Source organism: Bos javanicus, chromosome 23 (assembly GCF_032452875.1).
Source record: "Bos javanicus breed banteng chromosome 23, ARS-OSU_banteng_1.0, whole genome shotgun sequence".
Classification (NCBI taxonomy): domain Eukaryota; kingdom Metazoa; phylum Chordata; class Mammalia; order Artiodactyla; family Bovidae; genus Bos; species Bos javanicus.
Window position 1 is genome coordinate 10,243,872 of NC_083890.1, and position 20,096 is coordinate 10,263,967.

The 20,096-nt window shown below is 47.3% G+C and overlaps 1 protein-coding gene across 3 annotated transcripts in view; it reads left to right on the forward strand.

Annotated features, from left to right (window-relative positions):
- The first annotated feature begins 5,772 nt into the window (after window positions 1-5,772).
- PNPLA1 (patatin like phospholipase domain containing 1) overlaps window positions 5,773-20,096 on the forward strand; it is a 57,330-nt gene continuing 43,006 nt past the window's right edge. Inside the window, exon 1 of one of the 3 annotated variants that reach the window (XM_061398009.1) lies at window positions 5,773-7,509. In XM_061398009.1, coding sequence (XP_061253993.1) covers window positions 7,305-7,509 — 205 coding nt within the window. In that variant the 5' untranslated portion in view covers window positions 5,773-7,304. The remainder of the gene's footprint in view (window positions 7,510-20,096) is intronic. The other 2 variants (XM_061398010.1, XM_061398011.1) reach the window with 2 other exon arrangements.

Genomic DNA, 20,096 nt, shown 5'->3' on the forward strand with positions numbered 1-20,096 from the left:
GCTTGCTGTCTCCAATACTTTGGCCATGTGATACAAAGAACCGACTCATTGGAAAAGACCCTGATGCTGGGAAAGATTGAACGCAAATGGAGAAGGGAGTGGCAGAGGATGAGATGGTTAGATAGCATCACTGACTCAATGGACATGAATTTGGGCAAACTCTGGGAGATGGTGGAGGACAGGGAAGCCTGCAGTCCATGGGGTCACAAAGAGTCGGACACAATTTAGTGACTGAACAACAACATATATGTATGTATATGTGTATATATATATATATATATATACACACACACACACACATAATTGGCGGGGGGGCGGGGGGGGCATGTGGGATCTTAGTTTCCTGACCAGGGATCAAACCCACGCCCCCAGCAATAGAAGGGCAGAGTCTTAACCACTAGACTGCCAGGGAGTCCCCTTGTATGTATTCATGATGCTCTGGCATTTGTGGCCTTCCTACTGAGGAGAGACCACTCTATAGCAAAGGGCTCAAAGCACACCTTTCATAGCACAGTAACCAATCCAGAGCCCTTACTCTGAACCACCTCCTCCATCTGGCTGTTATACTTCAGGAAGCAATACTCCTCTCCCCCAATCACCTAGGGCTACGTTCCAGACACCTTGAGACCACCTCTATAGGCCAGAGCCTGCTGACACTATTTAAATCGGTCAATCCTAAGTTCTTTCTCTAACCTGCCTTGCCTTTCTTGCAGAAAATACAATCAAGCTTCTGTGTCATGCCTTCCCCTCATCCCATCTGTCTCCTGACCAAACCTGGTGCCTCTCCATGAGGCCATGCATGGCATGGCAAGCCTTCTTGAATCCAGGATGTAAGTAATAAAAATTTTATTTCATTGGCATTAGCTTTTCCATGTCACCACTCAGTCACCTCCATAAATTAAAATCCCACGGGTACTGATAAACCCACATTATGATCTGAGAAATTCCCATATCGTGTAAAGCGAAATGTACGATAAAGAGTTCTCACTGCAGCATAAAACACTGGAAACAACCTGAATGCCCATCAATAAGAGAATAATGAATACACTGCCCATGGTCATAAAATAGGTTACCAAAAGCAGTGACTAGAGCCATGTATCCCAACGCTGAATGAAAGCAGCAAATCGCAGAATAAGTCAATGTGTTTGCTTATATGAAATTTAAAATATTTGTAAAACAATACTATATATTGTTTACAAAACATATTCATGTAATAAAAATATGCAAACGTGGAAGAGAAAGACTTTCCAATCTGGGACATGGTTTCCCACGGGAGGAAGAGTAGGAGCAAAATCAGGAAAGAGTGGAAAGGAAGTTTCACTTCTATCTGTAATATTTCATTTCTTTAAAACCAAGCAAATATTTGTCCAAGATGTGATAAAATGTTAAGATCAGTTCGATCCGTCTGGTAGGTACATGGTTGTTTGCTGTTCTATTTTCAGCACTTTACTGTATGTTTGAGCTGTTTCATAATGAGAAGAAGGTGTAATTTCGTTTGCATGAATGATCTCAAGGTCATATGAAAGAACAACATGACCGGGTTATGTCATAACCTAGCAAGCTCTGTCCCGTCTCAAGGGTGTCAAGTTTCTCCTCTCACCTTAAGGCTTTTACTATCATTATTACAGACTTTTCATAAAAGGTGTAAACACTTTCACCCCACAGAGGATATACATATATGTTGATTAAATGTATAAAAACCAAGTCACACAGCTCCAAAGTCAAGTGCTATGTTAGAGGATTATCCAGTTAATTAGTAGGACACCACTTGTGTTTTAGGGGAAATGAGGAAGAAAAAAATATTCTATTTCTTCTAACTAGAGTAATAGTTGATAAACAATTTCCAAAAGGTATAATAAAATTCATCTGAAATTTTCAGATTGAATATTTTAGAATTTTTAGGAATCAGATTTCAGCTATAATAACTATCTATACCTTAAAGTATTTCCTTCTGAAAGCACAGGACTAGTTTTTATCTTTTCTTCTCAAGATCATTTCTATGTCTTACTAGAAGTATTGACTAGTCCTTGCATTAGCCCTGAGGTTTTCAGCAGCAAATGTCGAATGCACAGTGGCTTCAACAATAAAGGCATTCAATTATCTGATATAAAAGGAAACGTACAAATGGTTTGGGGGTTGGGGCAGTCACTCAACGATCTTCTCAAAGACCCAGGCTCTTTCTGTCTTTCTCTTCTGCTGTCCTCAGTGAAGTAGCCAGCCTCCTTTGTGCCTAAGAATTCCCACCTTCTGGTCTCACAGACCAGCCCTGGTAAAATGTGGGAGGGGTGTGAATATAGCAAAAGGAATGCTATCACTTCTGAGAATCTTGTAGAAAGACGATGGCTCCCATCGGGGGGTTCACACTCTCTGTCTCCTACTCTCTCTCACTCCCCTGCACCTCTCACTCTGGCAGAAGAAAGCTGTCATCTTGTGCAGTGAAGAGGCCCAGGTGGTGAAGCTTCCTCTCAATAGCCAGCCAAGATCTGGTGCCTACTAACAACCATGAGAGTGCATTTGAAAGTGGATTCTTCCATCCTCACGACCCTTGAGATGATTGCAACCCTGGCTATCAGCTTGACTACGACCTCATGAGAGACCATTACCGGGTTCCTAAAGCTTGGAAACTGCGTAAGTTCATAGATGTTATTTGAAGGAATTAAATTTTGAAGTAATTTGTGACAAGGCCATAGATAACTAATACACTAGTATGTCTGCCCGTTTCCCCTGATGGGTACAAGACGGCTGCCATAGCTCCAGTAGATTTCCCCGTACATCTCATTGACCAGAACTGTCTCTTATGTCAGTCTCTAGCTGCAGGGGAGGCTGGGAAATCAAGTATCTGCCCTTTTAACTGCTTACGGGGAGGGGAGCAGGGAGCAGCAGGCTGGGAACGGCTGCTGTGTAGCAATGCTGTCTACCAGACCTTCCCCCGCTTTTGTTTTCACATGGTGTCATTTAACTTGTTCCTTCGTACTCTGTAGGCTTCCCCACGTGGTTCAGTGGTAAAGAATCTGCCTGCCAATGCAGGAGACACAGGAGACTTGAGTTTGATCCTGGGGTCGGGACGATCCCCTGGAGAAGGAAATGGCAACCCACTCCAGTATTCTTGCCTGGAGAATCCCACGGACAGAGAAGACTGGCGGGCTATAGTCCATGGGGTTGCAAAGAGTCAGACACGACTGAGCAAGAGGCTTCCCTTCATACTCTGTGTTCACTGTAACTAGAAGCTAGGCCTTCATTCGATTCAGGTTAATTGTCATTGGCAAGGACAATGCTATGATGTTCATATTCTTTCATGTCCAGAAACAACCAGGTTCTTCACTAAATAAACATTTTTATAAGATTTAAGTAAAGGGTGGTATACCATCAACGAGAAGCTAACCCAGAACCTCAATGCCGTCTTTCTCCCCGAGAGCGGTGTCTTGGGTGGTTTCACATATTTTATATTTATGGAAACCCCAGGTTCTTCTATAAATTCCTTTGGGTTGTCTTGTTGGAATCATGTGTGATAAGCAGTCTCAGTTTCTTCCATGTGATTTCCTCAGAAGCTGATGAGTCATAAGAGCAGTTAACTTGGAGTAAAACGCCCGAGAGGATTATGAGCTGACTTTAAAATCAAACAGAGGTGTCAGAAGGCGATCCTTTGCCGACAGTGTCCACTTGGAGTTCTCGGGGCTTTGAGCTCAACGCCAGGAACAATGGGAAATGAGATGAGGGGCAGGGTGGGGGAACCCTGTGGCCCCAAAGCCCAAGTCAGGTGTACAGAGCTCTCTGCCGGGGCAGTGTGCGGGAACATGTTGACAGCTCCCATGGGCCTTCCCAATGAGTTTCTAGTTTGCTTGTTTGCATAGAACCTGGCAGGCTACAGTCCACTGGGTTGCAAAGTGTTGTACAAGACTGAAGCAACTTAGCACACACGCACAGACGCTGTGCTGTACCTGCTGTGGTCTCCACCATCCCCCTGGAACTGAAGAATGTCTTTCTTCAGTGAGGACAGTGGCTTAATCCAACAGCCAGGCCCAAGGAGCAAGGTGCCAGGAACAGAGGCAGGACTCAACACTGTCTTTGCTTTCTTTCTTTCTTTTTTTTTTTTTATTTTTGGCCACATCGCATGGCACGTGGGATCTTAGTTCCCTGACCAGGGATCGAACCTGCGCCCCCTGCAGTGGAGGTGCAGAGTCTGAACCACTGGACGGCCAGGGAAGTCCCACAGTGCTATCTTTGAAAGGGTGGTGGGGTCCCAGCCTTCTGGAGCCCCGCAGTCCATGTACAACAGGTGGCCCTGCCTCCTCTTTCACTGTGAAGAGCAGATGATCAGGAAGAATACTTGTCCAAGGTTGTCTTCCTTCCACATGACACCATGCCCACCTCCAGCTGCTCATCCTTCTCTGCTGCTCAACGGCAGGGGTCTCTCTCCCCCTCTCTGAAGCCTTCCCTGCCCCTCCGCCAAAGTTCCAATGTCCTGCTGTCATCTCAGACATGTCCTAAACTCACCCTCCACCCAGTCTCCCCAGCTCTGTCCTAGTTTTCCCAAAGGCAACCCCACCCCTCCCAGCACCCAGGCTGAAAACGGGCATCAGCCATGACTCATTCTGCCTGTCCAACCGGTCCCCAGGTCCTCTGAATCTCTGATGCAGTGGCATCATTAACTTATCTTTCTTCAGCAGCCTCTGTAACCTGGCTGCCAACATCCATAGGAGGATGTAGCTCTATCCTCCTTCCTCATCCTCCAGCCTGTCACTCTGCCTTTCCAAGACTCTCCCCTTCGAGAATTCTTCTAGCTCCTCCTACACGTTGCAAGTGCATCCCACCTTCTTCTGTTGACCCCATCTTTCTATTCCACCTTATCTCCCAGCTCCACCCGTTCTAGAAGCCTTGGCCCTTATTGCCCTTTGATAATAAGAGACACACCATGTGCCAGGCATTTTATAACCATATCTTATGTTTTAACAGTTCCTGTACAGGATATGCATTATTGTCTCCATTTTACAGATGAGGAAAACCGAGGCCTGGAGAGGTTACCACATGTCACACTGCTTATACATAGTAGAACTGGGCTTCAACCCACTTCTGTCTAATCCTTCATCCTGTGTAACTGCTTGCCATCACACCCCTTCACCCTCTGTAAGGACTGCACACTGCTTCTTGCCATAGTACCCTCCCTCCTCCTGCTAGCTTCTTTAAACCCCCCAACCCACAACTCTATCACATAGCTTCTCTGAAGGTTCCAGCCCATGCTGCTCACTCTCATCTCTGAACCTTTCTGGCAGGAGTCTCAGCCCTGCACAATTTGGTACCTAATTATAGACTGCCTTGTACGGTTCTCTGGTTATTTCTCATTTGTCTATCTTGTTCCCAAGCGTAGGTGTCAGTGTTAGGGGACGGGGCTTCCACTCCCTACCATCTCCCGGAGGCAGGGTCCCAATGTGCCAAAAGCTGATTGGACTCCACCCAGCCTCACCCTACTCTTCACCCCAGCCTGTCTGTGGCCTCAGATCTGTGTGTGTGTGTGTGTGTGTGTGTGAGTCTGCACACATACACACAAGCGCAGACACAGATGCGCACACATTTTCTCTGTTGCAGACATATTTAGTCAGGAGTTCCCTTCTCAAATAGCTGGAACTACCTACCCAAGACAGAAAACCCCTTCCTGAGCGAACACTGGGCACTGCTCCCCAGTGTGAAGTTCCACTAGATCAGTAAGGTGAGCAGAGTTGGCGGGAGGTCCCCTGGTGGGTTTTGGGCTTCCCCGGTGGCTCAAATGGTAAAGAATCCACCTGGGGTGTGGGAGACCTGGGTTCGATCCCTGGGTTGGGAAGATGCCCTGGAGAAGGGAACAGCTACCCACTCCAGGATTCTGGCCTAGAGAATTCCATGGACAGAGGAGCCAGGTAGGCTACAGTCCGTGAAGTCGCAAAGAGTCGGGCACGACTGAGCGAATTTCACTTCATTTCACTTCACTTCCCCTGGTGGGTTCAGTGTGGCTATCACATCCTAGCAGAGTATGGAGCTGGACTGAGCGTTGGGCAGGAGACTTTGTGTCTCCATTCCAATTCTGACTCAGCTTCTGTGTGCCCTGGGGGGACAGAGAAGGGGGACACCTGCCACTTCGCTGTCTTGCAACATCCTTGGGCAGTGACATTTGCTGGTAGTGAGGAAGACTCTCCTTGCCAGGGCCATGTTGCACTGCTCCAGACTGGCATGACCAGGGCTCCCTGGAGCTACCCTTGGTCCCCCCACCACCTGCCTTTCCCTTTAGGCTCCAAATCATCTCTCTGCTCTGACCCAGATGCCCCCACACCTGGGGTCCCAAGCTGTTCATCCTTGGGATTACTGACATCTCAAACATGTGACTTCATGACATGAGATGTCATGAATACTGACATTTCAAATGTCTCATTTCAAAGTGAGCATACAGTATGATGCCCTAACACAGAATGATGGAGATTTCAGATTGACTTCTTACGGGACACTTAGGATACAGCGCAGAGATTCAGGGTTTGGACAGAGAGTGCTAAGAGTTGGTGTGTTGGCAAAGGGCGGAGGAGAGAAGGTGAGAGCTGGAGAGGCGGTGGGTGGGGGCCCTGGAGCCCAAACTCTTTTCCTTTACAATTTTGCGGGTGGCCAGTCCTAACATGTGAATAAACAGATGAGTAAGCAAAGGGGCACTTATGCAAGAACAAATAAAAATAATTGTGTCACACCTCACACATGCCACCCGGAGCCTGGAGCAGGATCCCAGGGAGGGGCGTCGCGGTGGGGACATGGGTGCTGTAAGCCGAGTCTCCCTCAGAAACCAGAGCCAACTTGGCAGCCCTGTCGCTGTGGGAAAGGAATACCCTTTCCTGGAGGGAGGCCAGCGTTTACTCCCTTTACAGCTGCAGCGTGCGGGGAGGGAGGTGCCATCCCATACCCATCCGTGGAGGTTTTGCAACCCGATGAGTGAACCCTTTGGGACTCAGGGCTGAGCAGCACCTCTTCCTGGGCCCGACCCTGCGTGGCGGCCACCTGCGATCCAAGGGGTACCAGGCAAGTGCAGAGGAGGGCACTCACAGGGCCAGGACGCTGCCCGCCGGGGCCTTTACCAGGCTTTGGGGCTGCCTCCTGACCGAGCTCAACAGGCCCAGGCAGCTGCTGTCTGAGCCACCGTGGGTGTCCCAGCCGCCCGGGGAGCGACAGCCACATTCCAGGCTCCGGGCTGGCAGGGAAGTTTGGCCACAAGTTTCGACAGGAGAGTGGCTGACGTTCAGGCACATCGGCGCTGAGAGGTTCCTCCCTTCCCCGGGAGGTCCCAGGTTGAGGAGATGGAAGAACAGGTGTTCAAGGGGGACCCTGACACCCCTCATTCCATCTCCTTCTCGGGCAGTGGGTTCCTCTCCTTCTACCAGGCCGGGGCGGTGGATGCCCTTCGGGACCTGGCCCCCCGGATGCTGGAAACAGCCCATCGCTTCGCTGGGACATCGGCAGGTGCGGTGGTGGCAGCCTTGGTCATCTGTGGGATCGAAATGGGTAAGGCTTTTGTTCTGGGTTCCCTGGGGAGCTTCTGGAGGGGTTCCACAAAGCAGAGTCTGAGGGTGGCTTGAGGATACTTTGGGGAACAAAGCTAAGTCTTCTGGGTGGTGGGAAGGGAAGATGTAGGTTGAGTGGGATAGCATTTGTGGTCAGGGTTTGCTGGTCCCAGTCTCTGACCCACTGGCTGAGCTTGGCAATCTGTTTCCCTCTCCCTTAGCACCCTGACCTGTGACATTGTCTCCCAGGGTCTGGGAGAGGGAAAGGTGGTATCTCTCTGAAACATCCTGTCTTGGGAGTTACACCATAACAGAGCCATACACTGGGTGAAGAGCTGCTCCATCCTGGCCTCATTTAAAAATACAAATATCCTTGGGAAGGACAAATTGACATCTTCATCATCTTGGTGGGCGTGGATTCGTCAGACCAGCTTCCAAGTGGCTGGAAGTGAAAGCCCTGGGCTTGGAGGGATGGACAGAGGGGTTGGCGGAGGGAAACTGGGAAGGAATATGGGAGGCCTCACTTTGCCTGCTGCCCCACTCGTCCAGGGGGCCCGGAGGGAAGGATGGGGTGACACACGGAGAGGCAGGAGCGCCATCCCGTGAAAGGGGAGTGGACTGTTTCGAGCAGCCCACACGGCAGGCCCAGGCCCCATCCCGGGGCGGGCAGGGGGAGCATTTATTCATTTGCTGCACTACCATTCTGTGCGAGCCTGTATTCTGGGCACTGGAGACAAAGTCCCTGCCCTCACGGAACAGAAATTCTAGAGAGAGTGGAGACACATGATAAGCCTCCAAACAAGTAGTCTCGTAACGTCAGATCAGGAAGTGATAAGAACTATGAATAAAATCACAGCAGGAAAGGGTCAGAGAATAAAGTGAGGACTGTTTGAGAAAGTGTGGTCAGGGAGGCCCTTTTGGAGGAGGTGACATTCAAGCAGAAATCCGAGTGAAGCGAGAGAGCAAGCCATTTGATGATTGGGAAAAAAAGACTGTTCTGGGTGCAGGACCAGCCAGTGAGCCCGTGGCGTTGGGGAGTGAGGAGGGGGGTGGGGGTTGAGGCTGGAGGGGCAGGTAGGGGCCAGGTCACGGGGACCTCGTAGCGGGGAGAACCAATTTCACTCCTGGGGAGTGGGGAGGAAGGAGGGAGGCAAAGTGGACAGGTGGCCGAGAGTGGGGGCTGGAGCCCAGTCCTCAGGGGTTGGGTCCCCGTGCGGGCGCTTCACGGCACTGGCCTGCGGCACGCGGCTGGATGCTCTGTGCCGCAGTTTCTACTCTGTCCAGCTGAGATTCCATTCGCGTCTCATTCTCAGGTTACGTTAGAGGGTTAATGGCCTGAGTGAGTGAACTGGTTGGTATGTGTCAACTGCCCGGCTGTGCGGAGTGAGACGGAGAGGGGAGGGCAGAAACAAGGAGAGCAACGCTGGGGGAGGTGGGGGGCGGGTGAGATGAAGGGGAGAGTAGCGTGGAGCCATATACACTAATGCATGTAAATAGACAGCCGGTGGGAATTTGCTGTAGGACTCAGTTCAGTTCAGTTCAGTCGCTCAGTCGTGTCCAACTCTTCACGACCCCATGGACCACAGCATGCCAGGCCTCCCTGTCCATCACCAACTCCCGGAGTTTACCCAAACTCATCTCCATTGAGTCGGTGTTGCCACCCAACCATCTCATCCTCTGTCGTCCCCTTCTCCTCCAGCCTTCAATCTTTCCCAGCATTAGGGTCTTTTCCAATGAGTCAGCTCTTCACAACAGGTGGCTGAAGTATTGCAGCTTCAGTTTCAGTATCAGTCCTTCCAATGAATATTCAGGACTGATTTCCTTTAGGATGGACTGGTTGGATCTCCTTGCAGTCCAAGGGACTCTGACTCAGGGAACTCAAACTGGGGCTCTGTAACAACCCAAAGGGGTGGGAATGGGTGGGAGAAAGGAGGGAGATTCAAGAGGGAGGGGGCGTATGTACACTGATGGTTAATTCATGTAGATATATGACACAGATCAAACCAATATTGTAAAGCAATCAATTAAAAATAGATAAATATAAAAAATAATAAAGTTGACAATTAAGAATAAATTAATATAAAAATAAAGTTGACAAAAATAAATACATATAAAAAATAGAGTTGAATGAGCAATAAAAAAGCGGGGAGAGGAAAGAAACAGGGAGAGCAGTAGAGACTGTGCTCTGAAGCAAGGGGTGAACAGGGCAGGTGGCCGGGCGGTGAGAGCAGTGAGGGCGTCAGCTTTCTGGTGCACGTTGGAGGAAGGGCCAGGGATGAGGGGCCCACTGCAGAGTGAGGAGGGGAGCCAGCAGGGCCCCTTCCTGCCTGTGGATTTGTGCTGGGTGAGATGTCTTTCTCTCTGTTTTAAATAATAATTGTAATACCCATTCGCTGAGTACCCCTTCCATGCAAGACAAATTTTTTTTTTCTCATAATTCACAAGTAATCACTTCTTTCTCGATTCAAACAATGCAGAAGTATTTAGAGTATAAAAGGGAAAAAGAAGCCTTCACTCACATCCCCCCTTGTCCTCAATCCCACTTCTCCTCCTGGAGCCCGTGGAAGGACTCTGCTGGGATCCTTCTAGATCTTTTTTTTAATGACAAGTCCTCTGTGAATGTAGCAGTTCATCCTTCAGTCACCCAGTGGACCCTAGGACAGGCCTTCAGAAAGGGGCTGGGGTGAGCATCGCCTACTCCCCGGTCTTGGAGTCACAGCCTCCCTCCCCTTGGAGACACCCCCTTTTCTGGGATTTCTCTTTCTTTCCAGGTACTTGAGTCACTCGCCTGCTCCCCTGCCCCCATTTCCTCATGTCTTTAGTTCAACTTCTTAAAACGCACCAGCCAGAAGGGTCAGTGGTGTCTCTGTCTTCGGGCATTTGAGAACTTTCAGAATTAATCCAGTTTAATCAATAAACACTGCCCAGATGGTTGGATGGCATCACCGACTCAATGGACATGAGTTTGAGTTGGTGATGGACAGGGAGGCCTGGCGTGCTGCAGTCCATGGGGTCGCAGAGTCGAACATGACCAAACTGAACTGAACTGAAAACTGACTTGGCCAGGCTGTGGATGCCAGGGGACAGGGACTCAGACCCATGAGAAGGGCCCCTGACGGCGGTGTGACCGAGGGCTGGTCTGCGTGCCAGCCACATGCCTGTGACTGGGAGGGAAGTTCAGGGAAGGGTGAGGGGTGTGGTCTTTTCATTCAGCAGCATGTTTATGAGATTGAGCCACCATCACTCAAGCGTACTTCATTCATTTTAACTGCCATGCAATTTACTACTAACCAGCCCGCCCCCGAATCAGGCACTGTTCTCTTTGGTGTATTAACTCATTCAGTCCTCACAGCAACCCTCTGAGGTGAAAACTACTATTATCTCCATTTTACAGAGGAGGAAACTGAGTCACAGAAAGCTTAAATCAATTGCCTAAGGTCATGCAAACAGTAGTTGGTAAAGCTGGTGTTTTAACCTAGCCTGACCTTTAAGCCACTTAACTGCTGCTGCTTTTTTTTTTTTAAATTAAATATCTATTTACTTGACTGCACCAAGGCCTTAGTTGTGGCATTCAGGATCTTCCTTGTGGCATGAGGGATAGTTAGTCGTGGGATCTAGTTCCCTGACCAGGAATCGAACCCAGGCCCCCTGCATTGGGAGCTCAGAGTCTTAGTCACTGGACCACCAGGGAAATCCCGGCACTCTGCTTCTTGACAAAGCAGTGTCAGGGGGCATGGATGCTGGTTGTATGGACACCAGGGTCAGGGAAACCTCTCTGAGTAAGTGGAATTTGCACAGAGACCTGAAGGAGTGGAGGGAGTGAGCCACGAGAACGTCTGGGGACAGCATTCAGCGAAGAGGGACACGTGACTTGTCCCATCCTATCATCAGTTAGAAGCAGAGCAAGAACCAGGACTCGGTCTCCTGATTTTCTTTAATCCTCTTTACCTCTTTTCAGATCTATTCCATTAAAACTGTATTGTGGTTCATTTAGCCATTCTGTTGATGGACATGGCCAAGTTTTTATTGTTATAAACAATGCACATCCCTGTTTGGGTCTCTCAGGTCCACATGGAATGTTTCCCTAGGATACATATCAAATGAACTTTAGCAGACTTGGCTAAATTATTTGCCAAAGTGGTTGTACCAATTTAACTGCTCAGTTCAGTTCAGTTCAGTTGCTTGGTCATGTCCGACTCTTTGTGATCCCGTGAACCACAGCACGCCAGGCCTCCCTGACCATCACCAACTCCCAGAGTTTACCCAAACTCATGTCCATTGAGTTCGTGATGCCATCCCACCATCTCATCCTCTGTCGTCCCCTTTTCCTCCTGCCCTTAATCTTTCCCAACATCAAGGTCTTTTCAAATGAATCAGCTCTTCACATCAGGTGGCCAAAGTATTGGAGCTTCAGCTTCAACATCAGTCCTTCCAATGAACACCCAGGACTGATTTCCTTTAGGATGGACTGGTTGGATCTTCTTGCAGTCCAAGGGACTCTCAAGGGTCTTCTCCAACACCACAGTTCAAAAGCATCAATTCTGAGCTCAGCTCTCTTTATAGTCCAACTCTCACGTCCATATATTTAACCACTAGCAGTTCCTGATTTCCCCACAAAGTCATCATCAACCTTTGGGACTATCAGACTGTAGAGTTTTTTATTTTTTTGGCCATGCCAGGTGGCTGGCAGGATCTCAGTTCCCTGATTAGGGATTAAACCTGGGCCATGGCAGTGGAAGTACAGAATCCTAACCAGTAGGCTACCAGTGAACTCCCAAGACTGAAGAGTTTTAAGTCAATCTGATGAATGTGAAGTTATATCTCATTTTATTTTGCTTATTTAATCTGCACACCCTGATTACTAGTGCTGTTAAGCATCTCAATGTATTTATCAACCACTTGTGTTTTCTCTTAAAAAAAAACAAACAAAACATTTTACTTGGCTGTGTTGGGTCTTAGTTCACGGGAGATCTTTAGTTGCAGCATATGGGATCTAGTTGACTGCCCAGGGATCGAACCCAGGACCCCGAATTGGGAGCACAGAATCTTAGCCACTGGACCACCAGGGAAGTCCCCACTTGCGTTTCCTCTTCTGTAACTTACCTGCTCATGACCCTTTCCTGGTAATCTTTTTCTCTTCAACATGTGGGTGTTCTTTATATAGGCTGTACATGAATCATTTGTCAGTTATGCACATTGTAGCTAACTTATCCCATTCCATAGCTTGCCTTTTTATCTGACAATGTCCTTTGTTACTCAGAAAACTCCAATGTTGATGCAGTCAGGGATATCAAATCTTTTCCTCCTACAATTTGTGTTTTTTAATATCTTTACTTTGTTACAATGATTACTTCTGTATTTTCTTTCAAGAGTTTGGAAATTTTGCTCTTTCATATTTAAGTTCATCCATCTGAAATTTATTTTGTAGCTCTTTTGAGGTAGAAATAGAAGATTTTGATTGTGGTAACCAAATACCCCACACTATTTATAGGCAACTCTTTCCACTCTTTTCATACTGTTCATACTGTTCACGGGGTTCTCAAGGCAAGAATACTGAAGTGGTTTGCCATTCCCTTCTCCAGTGGACCACATTCTGTCAGACCTCTCCACCATGACCCGCCCGTCTTGGGTGGCCCCATGGGCATGGCTTAGTTTCATTGAATTAGACAAGTCTGTGGTCCTAGTGTGATTAGATTGACTAGTTTCCTGTGAGTATGGTTTCAGTGTGTCTGCCCTCTGATGCCCTCTTGCAACACCTACTGTCTTACTTGGGTTTCTCTTACCTTGGGTGTGGGGTATCTCTTCACGTCTGCTCCAGCAAAGCGCAGCCGCTGCTCCTTACCTTGGACAAGGGGTATCTCTTCACCGCCGCCCCTCCTGACCTTCAACGTGGGATAGCTCCTCTAGGCCCTCCTGTGTCTGCGCAGCCACCGCTCCTTAGATGTGGAGTTGGTCCTCCCAGCCGCTGCCCCTGGCCCCGGGCGTGGGGTAACTCCTCCCGGCGGCCACCCCTGGCCTCGGATGGTGGGTAGCTCCTCTCGGCTGCTGCCCCTGACCTCAGGCTTGAGTAGCTCTTCTTGGCCATTCGTGCACCATCGCAGCCTGGCACTCTCAGCCACTGCCCCTGACCTCGGACGTGGGGTAACTCCTCTTGGCCACCGCCCTTCGGGCATGGGGTCCTCCCAGCTTCTGCCCCTGACCTCGGACGTGGGGTAGCTCCTCTCCGCCGCGCTTAAGTGCGCCGGTCGCAGCCGCCCACGCTTAAGTATGAACAGTATGAAAGGCAAAATGATAGGATACTGAAAGAGGAACTCCCCAGGTCAGTAGGTGCCCGATATACTACTGGAGATCAGTGGAGAAATAACTCCAGAAAGAATGAAGGGATGGAGCCAAAGCAAAAACAATACCCAGCTGTGGTTGTGACTGGTTATAAAAGCAAGGTCCGATGCTGTAAAGAGCAATATTGCATAGAAACCTGGAATGTCAGGTCCATGAATCAAGGCAAATTGGAAGTGGTCAAACAAGAAATGGCAAGAGTGAATGTCGACATTCTAGGAATCAGCGAACTGAAATGGACTGCAATGGGTGAATTTAACTCAGATGACCATTATATCTACTACTGCGGGCAGGAATCCCTCAGAAGAAATGGAGTAGCCATCATGGTCAACAAAAGAATTCGAAATGCAGTACTTGGATGCAATCTCAAAAACGACAGAATAATCTCTATTCATTTCCAAGGCAAACCATTCAATATCACAGTAATCCAAGTCTATGCCCCAACCAGGAACGCTGAAGAAGCTGAAGTTGAACGGTTCTATGAAGACCTACAAGACCTTTTAGAACTAACACCCAAAAAAGATGTCCTTTTCATTATAGGGGACTGGAATGCAAAAGTAGGAAGTCAAGAAACACCTGGAGTAACAGGCAAATTTGGCCTTGGAATACGGAATGAAGCAGGGCAAAGACTAATAGAGTTTTGCCAAGAAAATGCACTGGTCATAGCAAACACCCTCTTCCAACAATATAAGAGAAGACTCTACACATGAACACACCAGACGGTCAACACCAAAATCAGATTAATTATGTTCTTTGCAGCCAAAGATGGAGAAGCTCTATACAGTCAACAAAAACAAGACCAGGAGCTGACTGTGGCTCAGATCATGAACTCCTTATTGCCAAATTCAGACTTAAATTGAAGAAAGGGAAAACCACTAGACCATTCAGGTATGACCTAAATCAAATCCCTGATGATTATACAGTGGAAGTGAGAAATAGATTTAAGGGCCTAGATGTGATCGATAGAGTGCCTGATGAACTATGGACTGTGTTCATGACACTGTAGAGACAGGGATCAAGATCATCCCCATGGAAAAGAAATGCAAAAAAGCAAAATGGCTGTCTGGGGAGGCCTTACAAATAGCTGTGAAAAGAAGAGAAGCAAAAAGCAAAGGAGAAAAGGAAAGATAGAAGCATCTGAATGCAGAGTTCCAAAGAATAACAAGAATAGATAAGAAAGCCTTCCTCAGCAATCAATGCAAAGAAATAGAGGAAAACAACAGAATGAGAAAGACTAGAGATCTCTTCAAGAAAATTAGAGATACCAAGGGAACATTTCATGCAAAGATGGGCTCGATAAAGGACAGAAATGGTATGGACCTAACAGAAGCAGAAGATATTAAGAAGAGGTGGCAAGAATACACAGAAGAACTGTACAAAAAGATCTTCATGACCCAGATAATCACGATGATGTGATCACTGACCTAGAGCCAGACATCCTGGAATGTGAAGTCAAGTGGGCGTTAGGAAGCATCACTACAAACAAAGCTAGTGGAGGGTGATGGAATTCCAGTTGAGCTATTTCAAATCCTGAAAGATGATGCTGTGAAAGTGCTGCCCTCAATATGCCAGCAAATTTGGAAAACTCAGCAGTGGCCACAGGACTGGAAAAGGTCAGTTTTCATTCCAATCCCAAAGAAAGGCAATGCCAAAGAATGCTCAAACTACCGCACAATTGCACTCATCTCACACGCTAGTAAAGTAATGCTCAAAATTCTCCAAGCCAGGCTTCAGCAATATGTGAACCGTGAACTTCCAGATGTTCAAGCTGGTTTTAGAAAAGGCAGAGGAGCCAGAGATCAAATTGCCAACATCCGCTGGATCATCAAAAAAGCAAGAGAGTTCCAGAAAAACATCTATTTCTGCTTTATTGACTACGCCAAAGTCTTTGACTGTGTGGATCACAATAAACTGTGGAAAACTCTGAAAGAGATGGGAATACCAGACCACCTGATCTGCCTCTTGAGAAAGCTGTATGCAGGTCAGGAAGCAACAGTTAGAACTGGACATGGAACAACAGACTGGTTCCAAATAGGAAAAGGAGTATGTCAAGGCTGTATATTGTCACCCTGCTTATTTAACTTATATGCAGAGTACATCATGAGAAACACTGGGCTGGAAGAAGCACAAGCTGCAATCAAGATTGCCGGGTGAAATATCAATAACCTCAGATATGCAGATGACACCACCCTTATGGCAGAAAGTGAAGAGGAACTAAAGGGCCTCTTGATGAAAGTGAAAGTGGAGAGTGAAAATGTTGGCTTAAAGCTCAACATTCAGAAAACAAAGATCATGGCATCTTGTCCCATCACTTCGTGGGAAATAGATGGGGAAACAGTGGAAACAGTGTCAGACTTTAGTTTTTTGGGCTCCAAAATCACTGCAGATGGTGACTGCAGCCATGAAATTAAAAGACGCTTACTCCTTGGAAGGAAAGTTATGACCAACCTAGATAGCATATTCAAGAGCAGAGACATTACTTTGCCAACAAAGGTTTGTCTAGTCAAGGCTATGGTTTTTCCAGTAGTCATGTATGGATGTGAGAGTTGGACTGTGAAGAAGGCTGAGTGCTGAAGAATTGATGCTTTTGAACTGTGGTGTTGGAGAAGACTCTTGAGAGTCCCTTGGACTGCAAGGAGATCCAACCAGTCCATTCTGAAGGAGATCAGCCCTGGGATTTCTTTGGAAGGAATGATGCTAAAGCTGAAACTCCAGTACTTTGGCCACCTCATGTGAAGAGTTGACTCATTGGAAAAGACTCTGATGCTGGGAGGGACTGGGGGCAGGAGGAGAAGGGGACGACAGAGGATGAGATGGCTGGATGGCATCACTGACTCGATGGATGTGAGTCTGAGTGAACTCCGGGAGTTGGTGATGGACAGGGAGGCCTGGTGTGCTGCAGTTCATGGAGTCGCAAAAAGTCGGACACGACTGAGCGACTGAACTGAACTGAACTGAACTTTCCACACTTGTTTGAGATGCTGCCTCTAGCTTATTCAAGTTCCTGGAATCCCTGGAGTCTCTCTTCTCTTCTATTGGTGAATTTGTCTATTTCTGCACTATATCACAGTATTTTGATCATGATAGTCTTATAATAAGGGGTATAGATATATGGCAGCCTTCTCCTTCTTTTTAAAATTTCTTCTTCAAATATTGACTCTCACTCTTTGTGCCGGTTTTTGTGGTTGTTGCACTAGGTCTTTGCTTTCCCTCCAGTGCGGTGAGCAGGGGCTACTCTCCAGTTGCGGTCTGCAGACTTCTCATTGCTGTGGCTTCTCTCGTGGAACGTGGGCTCCAGGCGTCCGGGCTTCAGTAGGTGCAGTGCTCCGGCTCAGTAACTGTGGTGCACGGGCTTAGTTGCTCCGTGGCACGTGGAATCTTCCTAGACCAGGGATCAAAACCGTGTCCCCTGCATTGGCAGACAGACTCTTATCCACTGTACCGCCAGGGAAATCCCTTGACTCTTATTCTTGACCCCCTTTTCCCTCATGTGAAAGAGCTCTATTAGGATTTTGATTGAAATTATAGCTTCTCATTTATAATATATTAATAGCCTACCCATCTCTCTATTTCTTCTGACCTTTTTTGTCCTTCAGTAAAGATTTTTTGTGTCTTTTATGAGATTTCATAGCTTTTGTTGCTAGAGGAAACAAGATCTTTTTTCTGCGGCGTTTTCTAATCTAATTGATTATTGCTGATATAAAGTAATGTTGATGGCTTTTGTTTGTTGATATTGTCTTGGGCAAGCTCATGAACATCCTCAAATATTTCTAAAAGTTCCTTGGTAGATTATCCTATACTTTATGTGTAACTAATCATACTATCTGCATACAAACAACAGGCTTGTCTCTTAAAAAGACTACTTCAACACATGCCCCCAGCCTCTCTCCTGCAGGCCAAGCCCTGTCCTCTTGTTCGGAGCCTGGGCTTTTCCGTCCTCAGATGGTGTTCTCTTCATTGGAAGCGGAGGTAGCTGTGGGTCCATCTTCTGCTAACATGAGCCTAGTTCTGCATTAGGGGCAATTTGGGGGCACCTGAAAATGTTTGCAAAACACTTAACACAAGAGCCTGGTTTTCATTAGAATTGCATTGGAGAATGAATGTTCATTCATTTACCCATCTGAGGAGAGATGGTTTTCCTGACAACCAGCTGGGGGGGGATTCAGGATTTCCAACCTGAGGCTAGAAACTACTCCTCGACTTTTCTCTCCCTGTCAAATTTCAACTTACCTTTCAAGCACTGGCTCAAATACCAAAGTTATGCATTTTTTCTCTTATTAAAGAAGGAGGATTTGGTGAACTTAAAATCCCATTTCCACTTAAGCTGCTACTTGGTACCTTCCTCCCTATAAAAACTTCATGGCAAGCCAATTGTTCATTTGTTCATCCAGTGATTGTGTATGGAGCATATAACTGGGCCCTGCAGAAGATACAGAGATATAACACAAGATGAAGCTCCACCCATGCCCTCAAGGAGCTCACGGTTTACTCAAACTCAAAGGCAGTAACCAACGAGTTATCGTATAACAAGTTCCAACCATATATTAGAAAATTAAAAGGCAGAAGAGTGCAGAGGGAGAGAGCAAACAGATCCCATAGTGGAAGACCTCATGGAAGGGGCATTCAAGATAGGGCTTGAAAAGTAAAGTGAAGTCGCTCAGTCCTGTCCCATTCTTTTCGACCCCATGGACTGTAGCCTACCAGGCTCCTCTGTCCATGGGATTTTCCAGGCAAGAATACTGGAGAGGGTTGCCATTTCCTTCTCCAGGAGATCTTCCTGACCCAGGGATTGAACCCAGTCTCCCACATTGTAGGCGGACACTTTACCATCTGACCCACCAGGGAAGTCCAGGGGCTTGAAAGATGAGTAGAAATCTGACATGTAGAGACAGGTTGGGCAGGAGCCTCAGCTTCTAGCCAGACTCTGCTTGACAGCAGGGCAAAGTCACGTGATTGGGACACATAATGCCTTCAGGGGGTGCTAAAGTCCTCAGTCCTCTGGTGTCAGGGTTTGATGTGACAGTTTCAGAAAGGCAGCTTTTGACTCAGCAAGAGCTGTCCAAGGTGGGAAAGGGCTATTTGGAAGCAGGGGAGCATCTGTCCTTGGAGAGGCCCACGCAGAGGCTGGGGGGCACCTGATTGCCGCTGGTGGGTCCCCTTCGTTTATCTCGGTGACTGACAGGACCCGTCAACCTGGGGTCTCCAAACCCCCAGGCTGAAAGTTACAGTAAGAAGTACTTTTCACATTGTGACCCAGTGTGAACATAAATCTAAAAGAGAAGTTTCATGACTAAATACTCACCATACTCCATGCCACATTTTTGCTATTTTTTCCTAGTCATTAAAAAATTCTTCACTTAGTCAATGATTCTCAATCTTGCACGTTCGAATCACCTGGGAGCTTTGAAAACATCCACTGCCCAGGCTTCTCCCCACACTAATTAAATGAGGATCTCTTGGGGCGGAAGCCGGCACCAGCGTTCATTCAACCCCCAGGTGATCCTGGTGTGCAGCCTCGGTTAAGCCCCAGTGCCCTTGGCAAAACTAAGACGTACTACCCCTTGCGAGTCTAAGATTGTACAACCGGGCAAAGAAAATGGGTCAGGCATTGAGGACTAACAAAATTCCATATTTATTAATGGGGCATGGATTTTTCCAGAATACAGAAAAACGGTGTTGCTCCAGAGGCTTCAGACTGGGCTAGATTCTGTGAATTCCTCTGGCTGAGCCATAACTGAGGAAGACAGACCTTGTTTCAGGGGCTGGTCCATACCTCACCTTTTGCCCGAGCTCACATCGAAGCCTATGAAAACCCATGGCTGGGAGCCTCTACTGGCTCTCTTTTTCTATGGCTTTTTGTATATTTGCAGTTGTATCTCCAACATCACAATCAATCATACAACATTTTAATTACCTGTCAAAGAAACGCCAAACCCCTTAGCTATTACCTCTCAATTCCTCCATTCAGTTGCCTGGCAGCCACTAACCTACTTCTTATCTCTATAGATTTGCCTATTCTGGACATTTAATATAAATGGAGTCTATACAATACAATATTTGTCCTTTTGTGTCTGGCTTCTTTCACTTAGCATAGTGTTTTCTAAACTCATGCATTATAGCACATGTCAGTACTTCGCTCCTTTTTATCGTTGAATAATATTTCCTTGTGTGGATATAACACATTTTTAAAATCCATTTGTCAGGGAATGTTTGGGTTGTTTTTAGTTTGAGCTATTATAAATGATGTCGTTA